The following is an 18,022-nucleotide window of genomic DNA, read 5'->3' as shown; positions in this document are numbered from 1 at the left end:
AGGAATGTATCCACCTTTTCCAGCCCACCGGAGCACCTGAAAGCTGAACAAAATTACGTAGGATAAGTCATCAACTGCCGAGCCGAGAAGTTTGTGACGAATCGAATTTACTGTAAGTTCGCTCATCTCTAAAAGTGACCAAAATATGTTTAATTTTGTTTACAAACTTTTATGAGGGAAGGGGTTAACTCACATTTATTCACTTTTTTTTAGCCCCCATAAAGGACTATTACAAGCAATCCTCGGATTGCAAAAACTGCTCAATGCTATTGCCCCATTGTAAACCTGATTAATGTCATTCTCTATGTAGAACCTCTTCATGACAGATTTGGGATAATATCAAGTATAAAGAGAGGCTCCTAAAAAGCTCATTATCCGCACACCAGATTAGGCTCTGTTCACACACTGCACAGTACCGCGCAGCCCCTAACAATAGAACTAAATGATACTGGTGACAAGAAGAAAAGCGCGCGTCAGTGCATCTTGACCACAACCACATACCCTAAATAATATTTCGGGATACCCACGCACTGCCGTCCCCGCACCAATCACACTCTGCTGTGCGCTACCTAATTGGCTACTGCGAGGTCACATGATATTGTGGATGGGCGTGGCCGAACGTGACCTATGGGCAGCGGCTGTCGCATCCCGCTCCCGGCTTGTAGTGATGTCGGTGTATGAGTGCGCCGTGTGCCGCCGGACGGTGTTCTCAGGCAGAAGGAAACATGTCTACGAGAAGGGACACCAGCAGCGGCTGGCGGAAGTGCTCCGTGTCTTCAGTGAGAAGGTGACGTATAGACAGGAAACGGCGGCTACAGCCCTCTGTGATGAGGACGCTTCACAACTTCCGGTAGATGGCTGGTTGCTATAGGCAACGCCTGCGGTTTTTCACTTTCCCTAGTTTTGTATGTTGAGCTGTGACAACATCGTGAGGTATTTGTTACTATAGGGACCTCAGCATTATACTGTGTAGAGGAGGGGGCCCCCCTGCAACGTATACACATCGGGGTCACTATGGCAACTGAGGGCCTAATAGAGACCTCCATGTCTGCCATAGGTCTGTGCTCAGTATTAGAACATGTTCACACAGATGGGATGGACGTGGAATCTGTCTGTTCCTCACTGAAATCTGCATTCATTCCAGTCTTAGGCTTCATTCACATCTCGGTTTTACACTACGGGTGCCGGACTTGGCTGGGGGAGGGGCAAACCGGGCTCTCCCGTACCCCAGCCGGACCAGCGCTGAACTCTATTCACTTTAATGACTACGGTTTTAGGTCCGGTCAGGCTAGGTTCACACTACGTTTTGTACTTAAGGTTCCCGTATACGGCGGGGCTTAACCCCTTAAGGACGCAGGACGTAAATGTACGTCCTGATGAGGTGGTACTTAACGCACCAGGACGTACATTTACGTCCTGTGCATAACCGCGGGCATCGGAGCAATGCCCGTGTCATGCGCGGCTGATCCCGGCTGCTGATCGCAGCCAGGGACCCGCCAGCAATGGCCGACGCCCGCGATCTCGCAGGCGTCCGCCATTAACCCCTCAGGTGCCGGGATCAATACAGATCCCGGTATCTGCGGCAGTTTGCGATTTAAATGAACGATCGGATCGCCCGCAGCGCTGCTGCGGGGATCCGATCATTCAGAACGCCGGACGGAGGTCCCCTCTCCTTCCTCCGTCCGGCTCCCGGCGTCTCCTGCTCTGGTCTGAGATCGAGCAGACCAGAGCAGGAGATGACCGATAATACTGATCTGTTCTATGTCCTATACATAGAACAGATCAGTATTAGCAATCATGGTATTGCTATGAATAGTCCCCTATGGGGACTATTCAAGTGTAAAAAAAAAAAAAAAAAAAAAAAAATAAAAAAATGTAAAAGTAAAAAAAAGTGAAAAATCCCCTCCCCCAATAAAAAAGTAAAACGTCCTATTTTACCCCCAAAAAGCGTAAAAAACATTTTTTATAGACATATTTGGTATCGCCGCGTGCGTAAATGTCCGATCTATTAAAATAAAATGTTAATGATTCCGTACGGTGAACGGCGTGAAAGAAAAAAATAAAGTCCAAAATTCCTACTTTTTTAATACATTTTATTTTAAAAAAATTATAAAAAATGTATTAAAAGTTTTTTATATGCAAATGTGGTATCAAAAAAAAGTACAGATCATGGCGCAAAAAATTAGCCCCCATACCGCCACTTATACGGAAAAATAAGAAAGTTAGAGGTCATCAAAATAAAGGGATTATAAACGTACTAATTTGGTTAAAAAGTTTGTGATTTTTTTTAAGCGCAACAATAATATAAAAGTATATAATAATGGGTATCATTTTAATCGTATTGACCCTCAGAATAAAGAACACATGTCATTTTTACCATAAATTGTACGGCGTGAAAACAAAACCTTCCAAAATTAGCAAAATTGCGTTTTTCGTTTTAATTTCCCCACAAAGATAGTGTTTTTTGGTTGCGCCATACATTTTATGATATAATGAGTGATGTCATTACAAAGGACAACTGGTCGCGCAAAAAACAAGCCCTCATACTAGTCTGTGGATGAAAATATAAAAGAGTTATGATTTTTAGAAGGCGAGGAGGAAAAAATGAAAACGTAAAAATTAAATTGTCTGAGTCCTTAAGGCCAAAATGGGCTGAGTCCTTAAGGGGTTAATCGCGGCACTCGCACTCAGCCGTATACGGGAACCGTATTTAATGCATGTCTATGAGCCGACCGGAGTGAACCGCAGCCTCCGGTCGGCTGCGTTTTCGGCCATATGCGGTTTCCCAACTGCAGGCAAAAACGTGGTCAACCACGTTTTTGCCTACGGTCGGGAAACTGCATATGGACGAAAACGCAGCCGACCAGAGGCTGCGGTTCACTCCGGTCGGCTCATAGACATGCATTAAATACAGTTCCCGTATACGGCTGAGTGCGAGTGCCGCGATTAAGCCCTCCTCCCAGCCGTATACGGGAACCTTAAATGGGCACTGTCATGAAATAAAAAAATTGATATGTTGTAGTACTTAAGTACTACAACATATCTCTAATATAGTTTAATTAAAAAAAGTGATTTTAAACCAGTTTAAAATCACTTTTAAATTCGGCCACTAGGGGTCGCCCTCCTAGTGGCCGAATGCATTCGGCAGTGACGTCACTACAGAATTTCGTCTCATTTGAGCCTGGCAAATGAGTCGAAATTCCAGTCACTGCGGTGCTCGCTCCTGCCTGTCAATCAAACAGGCGAGAGCGAGCACAGTGAAATCCAGGGCTGCGCATTGGCTCCCTGGACTCTCACACTGGCCGCCTCCCTGCTGCATATTCTCCCTGCAGCAGGGAGGCACATGGCTCTTACCTCTCCTTACAGCCGTGGCTCCTATGGGGATACGCCGCCTCCTCACTGCTGTGTCCTGTCATTACCGGGAGCGCGTTATAAAGAGAGGGGGGCGCCATTTACAGGAGGGCCCATCACACACTGAGCAACAAGTGTATGCCCGGCTTCCTGTCATGCTCCTACACTCTGGTAACTCTCTCTATGGTTCTGGAGGACTTTCAATCCTCCAGAAACATAGAGACAGTTTCCAGAGTGTACGGGCATGACAGGAAGCCGGGCATACACTTGTTGCTTGCTACGGACCCCCGCTCATGGTCCGGCACAGGTGAGGGGGAGGGGGGCGATATTGGTCGGGGGCTGGGTGTCTTCCAACACAGGGTGCCTCCAGTTGTTTCCCCACTACAACTCCCAGCATGCCCTGACAGCAAATAGATGTCAGGGCATGCTGGGAGTTGTAGTGGTGAAACAGCTGGAGGCACCCTGTCAGGAGAACTATGGGCGGAACTCGGCCCCCAGCAGGCATCAGTGACGTGGTGCCTGCTGGGGAAGTCTGCCTGGTAGTGAGCACACTACCAGGCAGACAAAATGGCATTTTTAAGATAATAAAAAAAAAAAATAAAGGCAGGGAGGGGGTTAGGGATAGATGGGCAATAGGCAGGGACAGAAAAAAAAAAAAGAGGATGGTGGGAGCTACCCTTTAAGTACAAAACGTAGTGTGAACCTAGCCTCACAAAACTGGATACGGGTCAAAAATGAGCTGACCGGAGTCACCGTTTGACTCCAGTCGGCTCATTAAAGTGAGTGGAGTTCAGCGCTGGTCCGGCTGGGGTACGGGAGATCCAGGTTTGCCCCTCCCCCAGCCGGATCCAGCACCTGTAGTGTAAAAACCGAGATGTGAATGCAGCCTTACAAAGAATCCCATTATTTTCAGTAGGAATCTGAGCTGCAATATGACACACTGCCTGAGGACCGGGATGGCGCTGTTGTTATAAGAAATCAGCTCTGTTTTGCTAATCCTGGATAACCCTTTAATGGCCTGAACATGGTCAGCTAGTGACTGTCGGGCCACTTCCTGTACACACTGGGGGAGACTAATCAAAATCTGGTGCAGTTGCTCATAGCAATCAGGTCGCTTCTTTCATTTTTAAGAGGTCTGTGAAAAATTAAAGCATTCTGGTTGCTATGGGCAACTGCGCCACTCTTTCTCTTGACAGGTTTTGATAAATATCCCCCATTGACTCATTAAGGCTACTTTCACACTGCTGTCATGATCCTGCCTGTTCTTGACCTGTTAGGCTGCATTCACACCACATTTTTGCAATACAGTTCCCGTATACGTTTTCAATGTGAAAACTGTACGGAACCGTATTGAAAACCGTATGCATTGACTCTTCATTGAAAACCGTATGCCAAAAGATGCATCCAGTTGCATCCGTTTTGTGTCTTGTACGGTTTTGTCCATTTTTTTTTTCCTGTACCCAAAACCGCAGCCTACCATGGTTTTTATTTCGGGTGAAAAAAAACTTAATAAACCGTATACGTTTTTTTTTTCAACATTGTAACATGTACAGTTTCTTCCGGTTTGCACCATACGGTTTTTGACTTTGCACAGTTTTTTTTACTTGGAATTTCAATCAAAAAAGTCATAATTTATTTATAATGGAGTGAAAAGTTAAAAACGTATACGTTTTATCTTAAAAACGGACATCATTTTTCAAACCGTATGCAGTTTTAAACCATATACGGGTTAAAATTTGTACACACGTTTTGATAGTTTAGTCAGGTTTTGAGGAATCCGTTTTTCATCACAAACATGATACGAGAACTGTATTGCAAAAACGGTGTGAATGCAGCCATATTCATCAATTAGGACTCATGAATTAATGGATCAAAAACTGATCATAATGATGGCCAATGTCCGTTATTTTAACAGGCATTCAGTTCAAATAACGGACATTGGTCATCTGTTATGATCCGTTATTGTCTGCTAATTTTAACCCCTTTTAGACTTCCTGGTTGGGAGGCTTTACTGAGCATGCCAAGTACCAATACCGGATCATAACAGAATATACAAATAATGGGTACTAACGGATGGTCATTAGTGATCATCCGTTATCCATATACTTCAATGTTGAAATTTTAACATCCGTCATTCGACCGTTACTTATGACAGGAGAAAAATTTGTGCATGCACCGTTTTTTGTCACTTCAAAATAACGGACGTCATTCATAACGGGCTATAACTGGTGACAGCGGATGCTCAAAAATTCCCATTGACATGAATGGGATTCTTTGACGGCCATTTTCAGGATTTTACAACGGAAGGTAACGGGAGAATTTACAGCGTGACAACGGTAGTGTGAAAGAGAAGTGGCCCAAACGTCATAAGCTGACTAGTCTATTAAAGTGAATTTTTATGGAATGGCAACATACACTTGGGGCTTAGAGTTGTAACTCTATGTGAACCCGGCCTTACACCTGACATGTTACTTACTGTGATATGAAAAGCTAAACTCTGCATCACAATTCTATTTCTAAAGAGGATAAGTGATGATCGGGGGCTTATATATGTAATCAAACAACTGATACTTTGTGAGTTACAGCCAGGGGAAATACTGTAGTTTAAAGGGGAAATTAAAAATGACAGTAACCCTTTAAAAGTATAATACTGTATATTCACGTTTCCATCTGTGTATGGTTTTCTTCTAGGTGGAAGCTGCCCGGAAAATGATTAAAGGTGCCAAAGTCCTAAAGTTTGACCCTCAGGAGCATGACCAGAAGTTCTGGTGTCACTGCTGTGAAGAAGAAGTACAAAAACACACAAATGATGGCAACTTGACTGTTCTGTTTGGAGGAATGCTGGAGCACATGTACAGGTATAGTAGTGTATTGTGCTGCCCAGGGGACTATATGTTAAATGGGTCCACTATATACCAGTAAATAAGGAAAAACTGGGTGTATCTGACTTTAAGAGTTTATTCACACATCTACAGTTCACACAGAATCTGCGTGAAGCCAACAACCCTAAAAGGGGTATTCCAGATCTTAGAATTTTTTTTTATGTTGCTGGGTCCGCAATGACAATTAAATAACACATCCTTACCTACCTTGCTCCCTCAGGGATCCCTCTGTGCCCCGCTGAAAACTTTGGCTGCTACGTCTGAGAGACTAGTCTCAACGTTGATGGGCCACTCATCCAGTCACTGATTGAGGTCGGACATCATTGCAGCCGGTGTTTGGCTGAGCGTGTTGTCTCTGCCAGGATAAGCTGATGGAGGCAGGTGAGGGGACTCCATCCACCATCTTGGCTGCCCTGATCCCTGGGGCTAATCAGATCAGCCATATAAAGCGCCACAGATGCCGTGATCTGTATTGATCACTGCATCTGAGGTGTTAATGGCGGACATCAGCGTGATCGTTGATGTCCGCCATTACCGGTGGGTCCCTGACTGTAACCAAAAATGGTACTGATAAAAATTGTGGATCACAGCACAAAAAATGAGCCCTTATACAGACCCATATATGGAAAAATAAGATATAATCTTTTATATTGATTTTTTTCATACATGTTACACAAAATGACAACACAATCAAAACACTGGAGGTAAAATAAGACACAAAAAAAAAAAACATTCAATAAACCACAAAAAGGAGGACCTTTTCACTTCTCCAACAGGCCCTTTAACCCCTTATGGACCCAGTGGGAATTCCGGTCCAGATGCCTGCTTAAATCATTCATTAGGCACCCCGTGTAAAACCCTGGGGGGGGGACACGTAGTAGGTTTTAGGTCCGGTCACAAAACTGGATATGGGTCAAAAATGAGCCGACCTGAGTCACTGTTTGACTCCGGTCGGCTCATTAAAGTAAATGGTGTTCAGCGCTGGTCCGGCTGGGGTACGGGAGAGCCCGGTTTGCCCCTCCCCCAGCCGGATCCGGCACCTGTAGTGTAGAAACAAGATGTGAATGCAGCCTTACTTTCTCCCACCCCCTAGGAAGTCTCTTTACGAATCCAGTTACCAATATGGTATATGAAAAAATTAGTGTTAGGGGTCAGAAGAGGACTATTTTAGTCAAACTCATTTTCTATATTACAATTTGTAACAGTAGTAAAATAAAACCTATATAAATTATTTTAATCGTATGGACCTACAGAATAAAGATAGTATGTCATTTTTATCTTATTCTGTTCAAAATTTGTTTGGATTAAAAGTGAAACTAAACGTAACATTTGGTAACGCATATGTAATATTATCAGTGACATATAACAAGGTAAAAGGTATTTTACACACTAAAAGATTTTTAGTTGATCATCATGCTATAAACAGTTTAATGATCATGGCCCTCCCTTCCCCTCTTAACCCTTAATGATGCAGCCCTTTTTCGCAATTGTGACCACCGTCGCTTTACGAATTAATAACTCAAAAACGCTTTTACCGAATATTCTGATTCTGAGATTGTTTTTTCGTGACATATTCTACTTTATTTTGGTGGTAAATTTTCTTACTTTCGTACTTGCATCCCTTTTTGGTGATAAAAATCCCCAAATTGTGAAAATTTAGCATTTTTCTTACTTTGAAGCTCTCTACTTGTAAGGAAAATGGATATTCCAAATACATTTTATTTTTATTCACAAATACAATATGTCCACTTTATGTTGGCATCATAAAATGGACATATTTTTGCTTTTTGAAAAAATGAGAGGGCTTCAAAGTAGAGCAGCAATTTTCAAAAATGTCATGAAAATTGCCGGATCTGACAGCCTTTGGCTGTCTGGGCATGCTGGGAGTTGCAGTTTGGCCTTCCAAGTGGTTGCCACAGTAAAGATCACTTTACTTTCACTTTCATTTCACGTCACGACTCCGCCCCCGTGTGACGTCACGCCCCGCCCCCTCAATGCAAGTCTGTGGGAGGCGGCGTGACGGCCGTGGGCCCCCCGCGATCAGACATCTTATCCTCTATCCTTTGGATAGGGGATAAGATGTCTAGGGGTGGAGTACCCCTTTAAGTTAGCTACTAGTTACTGGCACTCATTTTATTTAGAATAACCACAGGTCCTCTTTAACCCATTAAGGACGCAGAGCATATAGGTAAGCCCTTGTCCCCTAGTACTTAAAGGGGTATTCCAGGAAAAAAAACTTTATTTTATATCAACTGGCTCCAGAAAGTTAAACAGATTTGTAAATTACTTCTATTAAAAAAATCTTAATCCTTCCAGTGGTTATCAGTTGCTGAAGTTGTGTTTTTCTTTCTGACCACAGTGCTCTCTGCTGACACCTCCGCTTGTCTCAGGAACTGTCTGAAGCATTAGAGGTTTGCTATCGGGCTGTATACTAAAGTGAAATCCAAAAAAGAAATGCATTTCCTGTGATGTCCTGACCACAGTGCTCTCGGCTGACCTCTGCTGTCCATTTTAGGAACTGTCCAGAGAAGAAGAAAATCCCCATAGCAAACATATGCTTCTCTGGACAGTTCCTAAAATGGACAGGACATCACTGTGGTCAGGACATCACAGGAAATGCATTTCTTTTTGGATTTCTCTTTAGTATACAGCCCCTAAAAAGTACTGGAAGGATAAAGATTTTTTAATAGAAGTGATTTACAAATCTGTTTAACTTTCTGGCACCAGTTGATTTAAAAAATAAAAAAAAAAGTTTTCCACAGGAGTACCCCTTTAATTTTATTTAAGTTTATTTATTTATTTTTTTTTTTAAAGGATGTGATTCAAAAAATGTTTTTTTATTCGCAAGGGGGTAGTTCACATTTAATCTTTTTTACAATGCAATCTGTAGATTGCATACACTGTTCACTGCTATGCTATTACACCGCTGTGATCCCGATCAACAACTTCCGGACTCTTAGACGCCGTGATCAACTTTGATTGCGGTGTCTAAAGGGTTAATGAGGGTCCCGGGTATGATGTGCGCTCAGCTGCTGAACGCACTGCATAGCACGGAGCAGAGGGTGCAGATGGCTTTGCAGGTATCGGATTAGGTATCTGGGACATTTGCGCGAGTACAAGTACTCTTGCAAATGTCCAGTATCGGTATCAGGACATCCCTACAATATACGGATTGTCATCTTATGTCAGTTATATCTATGTAAAGATACTAAAACTATGTTTGTATGTTAATCATTTCCTTTAGACCAGAACACATTAAGGCAGTAAACAAATACTGGTGGACACATCATGGGGAGGTAAAGTTGAAGGCTCGGTTTGTTCTCACTCAGGATGAATATGAGCGGTAAGATACGAAAATTATAAGATTGGAACAATAACTAAGTTCTAAAGGTTTTATTTGTTTATACTTTATCTTTTAAAAAATTACTCATCCTGGTGCAAGAATTGGACCTTGTACAGCCCTATATACAGAAAAATAAAATGACATGGTTCAGAATATGGCAAGTTTAAAAAAGATATCCAGCCAAAAGTAGTAAAATATAAAAACTTAAGTTACATGCTCAACATGACACAAAGAATCCTAGCTTATTTGTTTCAGAATCGGACCCCCATAGCCCCTATAAACAGCCTTTGAAAATACAGAGGCAAAAAACTATGCAAACCATGAGCCCCAGTGCTTGTTTCCTGGATAAGCTGTCTTGAGAGACCTGTGCCAGTCACATGGTCAGAGAAACGGTAAGGCTATGTTCACATGCCAGAATTTCAGCATGGAATTCTGCATAAAAATTCAGCATGAATCTATAGCCAATACCCTTCAATGGGATGTTGAATCGGAAGAATTTCCGCTGCTGGTATTCCATTGAAGGGAAATGGCTATAAATTCATGAAGAGTTTTCATGCAAAATTCTGCCGTGTGAACATAGCCTGAATATATATGAGGGAGGTGTGTGCGCCTCACCCAATCAAGGACAATCGCACACTGCACACTGAAGCGCTAGAGTGTGATGGTAAGTGACATCTGGCCAAAAATGGCCACGGAACACAACAAAGTGGTGCCCTACCGTCATCATGTGTGTTAAGAACTACTGTTAAACTACAAGCTCCGTAGTAGATTTAAAAAAAAAAATTTTTGCGTAAAACTTTTCTATACATGCTGCGACTTTTTGATTTTTGCTTATTCCATATCACATTTCTGGAACCTGCTCATGTAGTAATTTTTATTTATTTATTTATTTTACTTTGCAGTGGTCATGTATTTATCAAATGCGATAGTCGCTATTTTTGAAGAAAAAAAGTTGCATCTCCATTTAAAAGTCGCATATGTAGTCCAGGTCCAACCTGGCTTACAGAAAGTGCATAGGTCCGAAGAAAAGGACATTCACACCCACTTTAACAACTGTTCTTGTTCTGCATCATGAAACATAGCTACTACATTAATGTTAATTATAGAAAAAATTAATTATATAACTATTAATTTTGAGGTTGAAAATACACACTGCACACCTTGTTAATTTTAGGACATGTTTTAGGACTAAATGTTCAAATTAATGTTGTGTTAAAATAGAATAAGGCACAAAATTATTGTGTAAGAATTTTTGCAGACTATGTAAATAACTAAAATGTGGCACTAAAATGTTTCCTTAAAAAAAAAAAAAACATTCATAGTAATACCACTTTATGCACATTTTCGGGTGGGTAACGTACCGAGCTGTTTTTTTTTTTTTTTGTGGCTTTCCTATTGTTTATGTGCCTGTTGGTGCTGCGCTGTCTTCCTTCCTGACGTAAACTCCGGCCTCAGCGCAGCGACGCAAGACTCCGCCCACCAATGTTACAAAATGTGGGCTCAAAATTAAACGAAAAAAGCCTCCAGAGTACGGACATTCATGGTGCGGCATAGTATGTTATTTCTGAGGAGGGTGGATGGGTTGTTGCGGAATAGTGCCAGGCAGGTCAGTCAGGGTGTCAATAAAGGGTAGATAAAGAACTTCGGCTATCAACATAAGGGAAAATTTTCTGCTTTAAAAAAGGCTTTTGTAAGCAGGTTTCCCGGGTTTATTTATCAAGGTCATGCAACTATTTGATAGGTTGCATGTAAGCAAAAGTAAAAAAAAATAAAAAATTAACATACAAAAGCCATACGCTTGAAAAGAATGATAAATCTCCTTCTATAACTTTAACATGTGACACTATATGAAGTTTACTTTATTTGGCTGGAGTTCTCCTTTTTAAGCATACGTATTTTCTAAAAAAAAAAAAAAAAAAGTTCCACATTTTTTCTTTTAAGTACAGGAATAGAAAAAGCTATATACATTTTGTATAATTTTAATCCTATTGGCCCACAGAATAAAGTGTCATTTTCACCATAAAGTCTACTGTGTTAATTAAAAAAATTAACACAGTAGATTAATAATAATTTTTTGTCATGTAAAGTATAATTGGTCATGCAAAAAACAGTCCTCAAATGGGTCTGAAGATGAAAAAAAAATAAGAGTTATGGCTCTTAAAAGGGCAGGCAAAAAAAATGCAAAAAATAATTGACTGTGCCCACCCTCCTTTTTTCTCATTTTATAATTTTTTTATTTTTATTAATCTAACCCTTTGAGGACCAAGGGACGTGTGTGTCCCATGTTATTAATTAACTGGGTATGGCGCGGGCTTCTGACTCGAGCCTGCGCCGTACCGGCCGGCACTCAGCTGATTCTTGTAGCTGAGGGCTGGCGTTTATAGCCGACATGCGACGATTGGCGTGGCTGGCTATTAACCCTTTAGATTGCCGTTATCAGCTTTGACAGAACAAGTATAAAGAACCCTGTAAACGCTCCCTGGTGGTCCAGCGCATTCGCGGGGGTTGATCCACTGTGGAGGTAGCTGGAGGGCTTACCTCTACTAGGCTTTAGCAATGGACTGCAGATCACACAGATCAATGTGGTTCTATGGAACCTCATTGATCTGTATGAGGAATCTAATGATTCCTCCTAATAGTCCACTAAGGGGACTAATAAAGTGTAAAAAATAAAGTTTCATAAAAGATAAAAAGAAACACACATTAACCCCTCCCTTATTAAAAGTTTTAAATGGCCCCCTTTTCCCAAATTCCATATAAAAACATAATAACAATAAACATTTATAAAAAAATGTATAATGTATATCAAAAAGTCCTATGAAAACAAAAATAAAGTAGTAAAATAAAGAAAAATCATTATTGTAACCGTATGGACGTTCAGAATAAATATATGGTGTAATTTTTTCCGAAAAGTGCACAACATAGAATCGGAAGCCCCCTTAATTTACAAAATGGTGTTTTGTTTTTTCCAATTTTACCCCACAAATAAAAGTTTTTCTGGGTTCACTGTAAATTTTAAGGTGAAATGATGTCATTACAAAGAAGAATTGGTGGTGCAAAACAATAAGTCCTCATATGAGTCTGTAGGTGCAAAATTGAAAATGTTAAGATTTTTAGAAGGTGTGAGGAGGGAAAAACAAAAGTGCAAAAACGGAAATACCTGTGGTCCTTAAAGGACATGTCCGCTGCTCACTTTTCTTATTGTATCCGTTCCGGGCTGCAAAAAAAAAAGAAAATAAGCTTTCTTTTGCCTGCCTACGCTCCGCCGGTGCTCCGGTACAGGCGTTTGGTCTCCGGGCTGTATTCTTCTTACTTCCTGTTAGCCTGGCACATCACACGGAGCTTCAGCCTATCACTGGCCGAGGCGGGACATCGCGGACATCACGGTACCGAAGCACCGGGGGAGCCTAGCCAGGTAAGAGAAAATTTGTTTTCTTTTATTTTTCAGCCCGGAACGAATAAAATAAGAAAAGTGAGTACCGGACATCTCCTTTAAAGGGTATTGGGTGGAAATTAATGAGTGATGTCCGGATCAGGGCCGGTTTTAGGACTTAGCGTGGCCCTGGACTTTGGATCAGGGCCGGTTTTAGGCTTAGCGTGGCCCTGGGCAAAAGTGGGGCCCCAAAAGTCATAATAGTGCACTAACCAGATTTGCACATTTTTGGTCACTTTAAATACCATTAAAAAATATCTAAAAAGCAATTGAAAAGTCCCATCAAAACAAATATGGTACCGATAACTACAAATCACAGCGCACAAATGACCCTCATACATCCCCATATACAGAAAAATAAGAGTTATAGGGATCAGAATAGTACAATTTTACATTTTTGTATAGTCCCCCCCCCCCCCCCCCCACATTAGGTTGGCATTATAGTTCCCCCCACATTAGGTTGGCAGTATAGTTCCCCCCACATTAGGTTAGCAGTATAGTTCCCCCCCCACATTAGGTTGGCAGTATAGTTCCCCCCCCCCACATTAGGTTGGCAGTATAGTTCCCCCCCCACATTAGGTTGGCAGTATAGTTCCCCCCCCCCCACATTAGGTTGGCAGTATAGTTCCCCCCCCCCCCCACATTAGGTTGGCAGTATAGTTCCCCCCCCCCACATTAGGTTGGCAGTATAGTTCCCCCCACATTGGATTGGCAGCATAGTTCCTCCCACATTGGATTGGCAGCATAGTTCCTCCCACATTAGGTTGGCAGTATAGTTCCCCCCACATTAGGTTGGCAGTATAGTTCCCCCCACATTAGGTTGGCAGTATAGTCCCCCCCCCCACATTAGGTTGGCATTATAGTTCCCCCCCATTAGGTTGGCAGTATAGTTTCCCCCCCCCCCCATTAGGTTGGCAGTATAGTCCCCCCCCCCATTAGGTTGGCAGTATAGTCCCCCCCCCCCCCCATTAGGTTGGCAGTATAGTCCCCCCCCATTAGGTTGGCAGTATAGTCCCCCCCCCCCCCATTAGGTTGGCAGTATAGTCGTCCCCCCCCCCCCCCCCCATTAGGTTGGCAGTATAGTCGTCCCCCCCCCCCCCCATTAGGTTGGCAGTATAGTTCCCCCCCCCCCCATTAGGTTGGCAGTATAGTCCCCCCCCCCCCCCATTAGGTGGGCAGTATAGTCCCCCCCCCCATTAGGTGGGCAGTATAGTTCCCCTCACATTAGGTGGACATTATAGTTCCCCTCACACCTTCCCCTCACTAGATCGGTCGACTGGTGATTCTTTGCCAGTATCCCCTCACAAATATTTTTTTTACTTTGTCTTGCTGTACATTTTATGGTAAAATGAAAGGTGTCTTTACAACTACAATTCAAAAAACAACCCCGCATATGAGTCTGTAAATGGCAAAATGAGAGTTATGTCTCTTAAAGATGAGGAGAAAAAAATGCCACCCATCCCAGTCTAGTGACCAATAATGGAAAGGTATAAATGAAACAAAGCTGCACAGTACATCCAAAAATGTGAGCATTAACGTATATGACAAAATAGGCAGATCTGAATGCAAAAAGGGGGTCCCATTTACAAGAGGTACCTAATAAAGTGGCCCGTGAGTGTAAAAGACAAAGCAAAAAATAAACCTAACAATGACTTTACATATACAGTCAAGGAAAGTACCATCATGTCGCATATTCTTTTTCTAAAAAAAATAATAAAAAAAAAACGTGCCCAAATATATCAAACAGGAAAGTATAACCAGGCAACCACACCACAAAGGGTGTCACATACAAAGTCTCATGGGAAGTAGGAGACTAGGGACCAGGTCTCTAGTGGACCATGGCAGCCATAAAGCCTTGTGATGCTTTCTTATGTGTCTTATATAAGACAGTAGAAATAATATTACATTATAAGAGAAACTATTATCTCTACCCTAAGGGTAGGTTCAGAAGTGTGTATTGTGCTGCATTAAATATTCCTCAGTGAATTTTGTTATCCATTGATTTTGATCAATCTGCAAAAAATATACACATATGAACATACCCTTAGGGGTATGTTCACACATACATAATCCGCTGCAGATTTTGTTGGTACCCATTGATTTCCGCAGCGGACTGTGTACATGTGAACATAACTATATATCAAAAATGATAGAAGGGGAGGTGCCTAAAACGTAACTTTTAATTACACCAGATAAAATTCACCATATAAATATTACAGTGCTCAAATGACCACAATCAAACAAAATAGTAACTAGGCAGTCTATAAAACGGGTAGAAAACCACAGATTGTATGCACAATCGTTATAAAGTCAGTTATAACAAGTAACTCCACTTTAGACAATTCCCAATGCGTTTCTGCCAATATTGACTGGCGGGATATATAGAATGAGTACTATGGTAATATTTCGTGATAACTCAGCATACAGATCTTTGCATTTCAACTTATGGATGTCTAGCAACTCATGAGTTCCCAATGTATTGCAACAACAATCATATAAAAATTATATTAGGTGGTCAAATTTAGGGTGCTCTTGGGGAATGGAAACCCCTGTCAATAACCCTCACAAAGCAGCGGCAGTGGTCTCCGGAACCTGCAATCCGAACATGAAAACAGGGCTATAAACATTGCTTGTCTCAAAATCTCATCCTTAACCTATTCAGGACACAGGGCGTATGGATACGCCCTGCATTCAGAGTCCTTAAGGACCGAGGGCGTATCCATACGCCGGTGGGAAATCCGGTCCCCACCGCTAGCCAGTTGGGGACCGGAGCCAGATGCCTGCTGAAATCATTCAGCAGGCACCCTGGCACATCGCCCAGGGGGGTCCTGAGACATCCCCCCCCCCCCCCCCCCCCCCATGTCGGCGATCGGAGAAAATCGCATGTCAATTCAGACATGTGATTTTCTCCAATTCCGGGCTGATCGGGTCTCTGGTGACCCGATCACCCGGAAAATAGGGCTGATCGGAGTTGTCAGCAACAGCCCCGATCAGCCTAAAGGATAGGAGTGAGGTCGCAAAGCTGCGATCTACTCCTATCCCCTGCCATTACTCAGAACGGAGTTCTGACCAATGGCAGCGCAGGACAGGGTGTTGCCATGGCAACCCCCCGTTCTGCCCGCCCCTGGATGTCAAGGGGCTCTGCCGTACCTGCAGGAGAAGATGCCTGGGGACCTGGGATCTTCGCTGGAGCCTGCAGGATCCTGATCAGGTAGGGAATCGACAGTGGGGGGGGGGGGGGGGGAATTGAAAGTGAAAGTAAATCGATCTTTACTGTGGCAACCACTAGGGGGGCCAAACTGCAACTCCCAGCATGCCCAGAGAGCCAAAGGCTGTCGGCATGCTGGGAGTTGTAGTTTTGCAACATCTGGAGGGTCACAGTTTGGAGACCACTGTTACAGTGGTGCCCAAACAGTAGCCCTCCAGATGTGGCCAAACTACAACTCTCAGCATGCCTCGACTTCCCAGGCATGCTGGGAGTTGTAGTTCTGTAACATCTGTCCTTTCAGATTTAGCAATTTTCATGAAAATTTTGAAAATTGCTGCTCTACTTTGAAGCCCTCTAATTTTTTCAAAAAGCAAAAATATGTCCATTTTATAATGCCAACATAAAGTGGACATATTGTGTTTGTGAAGAAAAATAAAATTTATTTGGAATATCCATTTTCCTTACAATTAGAGAGCTTCAAAGTGAAATTTTGGGATTTTTCACCAAAAAAGGATGCAATTAACGCTGAAAATTTACCACTAAAATAAAGTAGAATATGTCACGAAAATACAATCTCAGAATCAGAATATTCGGTAAAAGCGTTTTCGCCTTATTAATTCGTAAAGTGACGGTGGTCATAATTGCGAAAAAGGGCTCAGTCCTTAAGGTGAAAAAGGGCTGCGTCCTTAAGGGGTTAAAGGGGTATTCCAGGCAAAAACTTTTTTATATATATCAACTGGCTCCAGAAAGTTAAACAGATTTGTAAATGACTTCTATTAAAAAATCTTAATCCTTTCAGTACTTATGAGCTTCTGAAGTTAAGGTTGTTCTTTTCTGTCTAAGTGCTCTCTGATGACACATGTCTCAGGAAACGCCCAGTTTAGAAGAGGTTTGCTATGGGGATTTACTTCTAAACTGGGCGTTTCCCGAGACAGGTGTCATCAGAGAGGACTTAGACAGAAAAGAATGTTTTTCAGGGTTTTTCTCTATGTTCAGGGTACCTGTGAAGAAAAGAATCACCACACATAAACGTCTACTCACGATTACGTCGCCGGTCCTATAGACTCCACGTTGGAGCGCTTACCTGCAGTGGCGGGGAGCTGTGTAGTACTGACAGATACTGAGCACTCTGCCTCTTGGGGCCGGCATCTGGCATCATATCCTGTCGCCGGAGCAACACATCAGTATGCCGCGCCTCGCTGTGACGTAGCAGCGGTGCGGGTAGTGATAACCTGTAGGTAGTGCTGAGGTCCCAGACGGAACTTTGCGCATGTGCAACTTTGCGCATATCGAAGTGATTTGGGCTATAAGTTATAAATCTTGTAATTATATTTAGATCGGTAAGTATATTAAAATCTACAGCTTTAAATCCTGCACATCAAATATGGGCATGGTACTGTTTACACATTGCGCATATGCAGCGTAATGCGGGGACAGGAGTCTGTAAGTATCGCTGCTTTATTTTTAGGGGACTCTAGTACTCTGGGCCACCTCTAGCATGGAGGCCTGCAGGTTCTATTTTGGCTTCCTGCAGCACATCTGTCCACAGAGGTTGTAGCTGTGCCTGTAGATCCTGCACACTTTTAGGTTGGCATTCCAGCTGATTCCATAAATGCTTGATAAATCTGGTAACTGGACAGGCCAACAAAGTGTTGCAATCTGGGAGAGACATTCCTGGGAAAACCTTGCTGTGTAGGCGAGAGCGTTATCCTGCAGAAATGACATTTGAAAACCCTGCGGTAAGAGACGACACACGTGGCTGCAGGATGTCCCTTTTATAACTACTAGAGATAACAGACTGTTGT

At 42.6% G+C, this 18,022-nt stretch overlaps 1 protein-coding gene across 3 annotated transcripts in view; it reads left to right on the top strand.

Moving 5' to 3' along the window:
* The first annotated feature begins 360 nt into the window (after nt 1-360).
* CENATAC (centrosomal AT-AC splicing factor) overlaps nt 361-18,022 on the top strand; it is a 37,317-nt gene continuing 19,655 nt past the window's right edge. The window contains exons 1-3 of one of the 3 annotated variants that reach the window (XM_056542665.1): nt 371-850; nt 6,043-6,209; nt 9,478-9,576. In XM_056542665.1, coding sequence (XP_056398640.1) covers nt 593-850; nt 6,043-6,209; nt 9,478-9,576 — 524 coding nt within the window. In that variant the 5' untranslated portion in view covers nt 371-592. Of the gene's footprint in view, nt 851-6,042; nt 6,210-9,477; nt 9,577-18,022 lie in introns of all 3 variants that reach the window. The other 2 variants (XM_056542666.1, XM_056542667.1) reach the window with 2 other exon arrangements.

This window comes from Hyla sarda, chromosome 10, assembly GCF_029499605.1.
Source record: "Hyla sarda isolate aHylSar1 chromosome 10, aHylSar1.hap1, whole genome shotgun sequence".
Lineage (NCBI taxonomy): Eukaryota > Metazoa > Chordata > Amphibia > Anura > Hylidae > Hyla > Hyla sarda.
Note: the sequence above shows the minus strand (reverse complement) of the source record. Positions and strands in the feature narration are given on the sequence as shown.